The following is a 5520-nucleotide window of genomic DNA, read 5'->3' as shown; positions in this document are numbered from 1 at the left end:
TTTTTATCGTATATTAATTGGGTCATTAGGGCATGTTCAGGAGCGTTTTATTTTATATAGGAGTTTCAAAGTAGAACTGGAACTGAAACATTCACATCCCCAGCATAGCGTATTGTTTTATTATTTCGAACAGTTTTGTTTCAAAACTTAAAACAGTTATTCGACGCCGTTCTATTTGTTGCTGAATTTAAAACACTTTTAGAACTATGTTTTAAATACATGCAAAGTTTTCAGCACAGACACTGAGAACCGATAGACTGGGGAAAAATAAATTTGAATGCAGTAACGCTGAAGGCATGACGAGACATGAATTCTAATTCGTTATAATAAGTAAAAACGATTTTTTTTGTTTTTTAAAATAAATCTTATGTAAACTTGGCAACACATAGGAAAACTGTGATTGTTTACATCTGGCCTATCAAGACAACACCCAAAATGAAAAAAAACTATATACATTGAATGGAGTTTATGTCAAATTAAAATAACCCTGCGGGAAAACCGTGAAAACATATATTCATTTTTTCTGACAGGGCATGATTTGTCGTGAAATTCGATATGTCAAATGATTCTGATAGTGTCAAATCCAGACTGTCAACATATTTCTTTATTTTAAATTTAAATTTTATTTTCACGTTTCCTGAGTTGGAAAAAATCATTGTTGCAATCACGAAAATCAGCTTTATCGATGTATGTAATAAAACAAGATTTTTTTTCTCATTTAATGACTCAATTCATATGTTTACACATGTTTTTTAAATATTTTTGTTCGATCATGGATGTCTGTTCTCTGTGACTAATCCATGTGCAGCTGTGTTAGTGCGAGTTTGAGGTTACATCGGGTGGAATTTTTGCCAAATTAAGTTAAATCAGATGGCGAATTGTTGTCTATACACATTGCAAATGTGTTAGTGTAAAAGAGATTATAACTACTAGAGGGAGCAAAGCGCTATTGTCTTCATGCATTCACGGACTGAAACATGGGGTCTCGCTCTAACATATTGTATCCCATTACTTTGACAGGTGTATACCCGGGGCAATAGGTGTCAAACTAATGGGCCTAGCATATGTGAGAGCGAGATGATAAATTTTCAGTGGTAGCCTCGACATGCGACCTCTAGTAGTTATAATCTATTTTGTTGGTGTCCTAGATGTCAAAAAAGTCAATAGTAGGCTTTGGTTATTTTTGTGGTTTTAGGCTCTTATGAACTGTTATCGTTGAATATTCGAAAGCACCTTCGTTATTACTGTATAATTATGCATGCATAATTAGTGTGTAGTTTATGTAGTACTAGATTAATTTCAAACAGGTCTGTAAACAACAAGGCGAGTTTTAAACGTTAAAATTTAATCCAAAGATCAAGCTTGAATATCAGGTGTTAGCAATATTAAATATTTCGTTAGCAACAAAAATTGAACAAAGCTATCCTTGAGAAGCGATTCTGTGATCAAGTTTTAACTCTAATACCACCCACAAGGCAACACGAAAATTCCATAAATCAACGGCGGACTAGAATGCTGATTACCTCCGATGATGAACGGCAACGAAACCATTATCATGGATATTGCGTCCCTGTCGAATGATGAACTGGCGGAAAGCTATCGAACCCTGTCGGAAAGCTACCGGGCTCTGAAACGTGACCACGAAGCTGAACTACAGCTAAGTCATGAGCTGCGTCGAAACTACCAAACCTCGTCGGAATCGATAGCCTATTTGACGACCGAGCTGGAATCGATTGACGCTGTGCACAAGGCAGAATTGGGTAAGTTAATAGTTCATTTTTTTCACTGAGAAAACCTGAATTTTATGCTCATTTTTTTAGCAAAACTCAAAGAAAAATACGTTTCGACGTTGACAACACTGAAGGATTCCAATGCTGATCTGAAGCAACAAATTTCGGGTTTAGAAACAACCGTCGACGAACTACAGAAACAGCGGGATGATCTGAGACAGAAGATTGATGAATTGGAATCGGCAGGAGCCAACGCCGACACGGCCACTTGTAATGTCACACAATCTTCCGAAAGCGAAACATTTCTCGAACGGGAAAACGAGGAGCTGAAACAGCTGGTGTCCGATCAACAGGAGAAAATAGATACACTGATGCTGCAGTTGGTTAATTCAGAGAGCAAACTGGAAAATTTCAAAGAGAAAATAGAATGCATGGAAGATAATTTGGCGGGTAAAAAACAAGATTTAACGGAAATGCAGACGCTGCTGGATACGGCTCATGAGGAAAACATGAGACTAAACTCCGAGCTGGCCGCTTTTCGCACTGCACCGGATGATCCTAACAAAAAAGGAAATTCTTTGTTCGCTGAGGTGGATGACCAACGGCAGAAGCTGATCGAGATGCTTGAGTCGCAACGAAAGCACTACCACGAGTTGAAAAAGCTTCACTCGGAGAGTCAGTTTCAGATTCGACGGCTAACGCGGGAGAACAAAGAGATTTGTGATGAGATACAGGCTTGTAGTGATCTGTTTGTCCGGGCAAACAGAAACTTTCAAGATGAATCGTCAAAGCAAATTCTTTTGCTGAAAGATCTAAATCAGCGGCTTCAAGAGCAATTGGGTTCAGCAGAGAGAAGACTAATCGAACGGGCTATCGATACGCCATGGATGGACTCCTTTGTGTCTTTCTATAAGTGAGAATTGTAGCAGCAGTGAAATAAATTGTATTAAATATTAAAATGTATTTCAGGAATGAAAGCGCCACTCTGAGAACGCAACTATTGCAACTGCAGATGTCTAAACGTTTGGTCGATGAAGTATGCTGGGATGCACAGCGTGATCTTGCCAAATGGCGCTTTGAGGCACTCAAGTCACGCTATATTATCATAAACCGGGAATCTTTGCTAGAGGAACACGGGATTGAATTCGCGCCGTTCGATACAATGGAAGCTGGAATCCACATCAACGAGGTGTTGGTGGCCAACGCTAAACCACATGTTGGATTTTCAACTTCAGCGAATCCTGTACCTAAAATAGAAGATCGCTGGAAAGAATTAGATTTGCTAGCTGATTTAAACATTGCTCCGAAACTACCTGTGGTGGAAGGCATAAACAAGGAGACGGAATTGATGTTGGCACCCCCTCCACCTTCGGAAGCGATTCATCGTTCTGCAGTGAAAGAAGAGTTCTTAACACCTCTGGCCACCCCTCTAGTCACACCCGTTCCATCTCCGAAATCCCTTAAAAAAGAGAATGTCTCATTTGTGAGTGGCACATTCTCTAACGCAGAGAAGAGCGGTGTGCCAACCTACAGGGATATTGTGTTCAGTCCGAAGGACGCGCCAATTATCTACAAGAAAAAGCAATTTTCAGAAATGTTCGGAAAAGTTGATTCACATCAGGGTGCTACTAAAAAGACTACTCCAGCAGTCGACGAACAAGAAAAGGAAAATGTTCTGCAGGCAGAAAAGGGTAAGAGCAAAATTTACATAGAGATTCTCGAAATTATGAGTTTGGTTTAGTTACAGATACAAACCAGCAACCGCAAACATCCGATGGCAAAAGGTGGGGTTGGATATCCGAGAAGCGTACCAAGAACAACATCGTTATCAGAAGATTCAAGTTTCCAGAGCGAGGCAATACGGCGTCCGCTTCCAAACAGTCAAAATGAGAACGAATTTATCAAGATGTGCATATTTTTTAATGTGGATCTTCGATTTTATTCGATATTTTTCTGAAAAAAAACTATTTAAAAGTACGGAGCTATATTGCTTTTCATATCCGATATCTGAATACATTACACCGAGGGCTTGAAATACAAAATTTTTCCAACGGCGCTCTCGCGGATTTTCTTTCGAATTCCCGCCTCACTTTACCGCTGTGCCGGTAAACTTCAGCTATGTCAGTGTCTTCATTTGTCTCCATTTTTTAACTTCCACTTGATAATTATTATTGTCTAATACTATTCGATTGGAAGGAATTGCGGGCAGTTGGGTAGAATGATATCCCAGTCGACGAAATCTATCCTATTGTCGCTGTACCGTTGCACTGTAGCACCTCATGGCAGTAGTTGTAGATTGCCAAATCTGAGATGACATTGCGCATCTCGAAACGAAAGGTTTATTGTATAAAAGCTTGTATGAAAAAGCCAGTACTTTGCCTAACCTTTGCAAACATTAGAAAATGATTTGTCCAGGTACTTGCTTATACATCTTTGAATCTATTGTTTGGTCCACAGGTATAAATTCCTTGCCAGATCAACAGTTTCCGGGCGAATTCATTAGCGAAAAAACTGAATTTGCTGGGGACATCCTCGGTTCTGTGTCCAGATAAAGTTTACTGAATCCTTTCCGAAATTAGCAAAAGCTTTTACGCGGATCCACTACGGGGATGACTATCTGAACGGTGTGGAAACGGTAAAGGAAACCGCCCGGTTGATCACCAAAGTAAAATACCATTCCATTAGCAAGCAGGATTCGAAATTCGTAACTTCGGCTTTAATTCAGTCCAAGTTTTAGAGAGAATCAATGAACCGGAAGAACGTCATAAAGTATCTATGAACCTGGACAAATAGCTAGACTCGAAGCAAGTGATAGGTTTGATCAGAAAGTCAACAGAGGACGTCTTCTCCTTGAACAAGAGCAGCATGAAACAAGAAATAGAACCATTAATCGAAAGTGGAAGTACGCCAACTAAACGCCAGGTTTTGCGAACTGTTACTTACCTTACTTAGGGTCCGCAGGTCGTCCTCTATCTGGCCGATCCACCGTACTCGCTGTGCGCCTCGTCTTCTTGTTCCTGTGGGTCGCCCTCAAGAACCATCTTCGGCGGGTCGTCGTCCGACATTCTTACGACGTGTCCAGCCTACCGCAAACGTCCTATGCGGTATGCGCGATGGATAGTTCTTCCAGCAGCTGATGCAACTCATGATTCATTCGGCTACGCCACGTTCCGTCTTCCATCTGCACGCCACCATAGATGGTACACAACATCTTTCGTTCGAAAACTCCAAGGGTGCGTTAGTCCAGGTCTCGTGGCCGTAGAAGACCACCGGTCTAATCAGCGTCTTGTAGGTAATTAGCTTCGTGCGGCGGCGAATTTTGTTCGACAGGAGCGTCCCCCGGAGTCCAAAGTAGGCACGATTTCCCGCCAAGATCCGTCTCCGAATTTCTCTGCTGGTATCATTGTCGGCGGTTACCAGTGAGCCCAAATACACTAATTCGTCGACCATCTCGATTTCTTCACCGTCATTCCGAACTCGCGATGGAAGGTTCCCAGTGTCGTCTCCAGAAATTCTTCCTCTCATGTATTTTGTCTTCGAAACGTTGATGGCAAGTCCATTCCTACTGGCTTCAGCTTTCAGTCTGATGTACGTTTCCGACATCGCCTCAAAGTTCCGTGCCATTATGTCAATGTCGTCGGCGAAGCCAAGAAGCTGGACGGACTTCCTGAAGATCATGCCACTCGTGTCTATCCCCGCTCTCCTTAGTACACCTTCTAACGTAACGTTGAACAGCTGGCACGATAGACCATCACCTTGCCGTAACCCTCGTCGAGATTCAAAGAGACTC

The 5520-nt window shown here is 41.5% G+C and overlaps 1 protein-coding gene across 2 annotated transcripts; it reads left to right on the top strand.

The window, feature by feature from the left end:
* The first annotated feature begins 1310 nt into the window (after positions 1 to 1310).
* LOC131681678 (protein Spindly) lies at positions 1311 to 3707 on the top strand. 2 transcript variants are annotated; one of them, XM_058962642.1, is made up of 4 exons: positions 1311 to 1760; positions 1821 to 2643; positions 2700 to 3421; positions 3478 to 3707. In XM_058962642.1, the coding sequence occupies exons 1-4, from the start codon at positions 1529 to 1531 to the stop codon at positions 3618 to 3620; spliced, it is 1920 nt and encodes a 639-aa protein (XP_058818625.1). In that variant the 5' UTR covers positions 1311 to 1528; the 3' UTR covers positions 3621 to 3707. The 2 variants fall into 2 exon arrangements, with proteins under 2 accessions (XP_058818625.1, XP_058818616.1); XM_058962633.1 differs by having other exon boundaries at positions 3472 to 3707.
* The last annotated feature ends 1813 nt before the right edge of the window (positions 3708 to 5520 follow it).

Source organism: Topomyia yanbarensis, chromosome 1 (assembly GCF_030247195.1).
Source record: "Topomyia yanbarensis strain Yona2022 chromosome 1, ASM3024719v1, whole genome shotgun sequence".
In the NCBI taxonomy this organism is placed as follows: domain Eukaryota; kingdom Metazoa; phylum Arthropoda; class Insecta; order Diptera; family Culicidae; genus Topomyia; species Topomyia yanbarensis.
The sequence above is the reverse complement of the archived record's forward strand: the minus strand, read 5'-3'. Positions and strand labels throughout refer to the sequence as shown.

Bases quoted from the DNA above. Each gene is read 5' to 3' on its own strand.
- LOC131681678 (XM_058962633.1), top strand. From the start codon at position 1,529: ATGATGAACGGCAACGAAACCATTATCATGGATATTGCGTCCCTGTCG. The intron at 1,761-1,820 runs GTAAGTTAATAG...TCATTTTTTTAG, and splicing joins TGTGCACAAGGCAGAATTGG to CAAAACTCAAAGAAAAATAC. The intron at 2,644-2,699 runs GTGAGAATTGTA...AATGTATTTCAG, and splicing joins TCCTTTGTGTCTTTCTATAA to GAATGAAAGCGCCACTCTGA.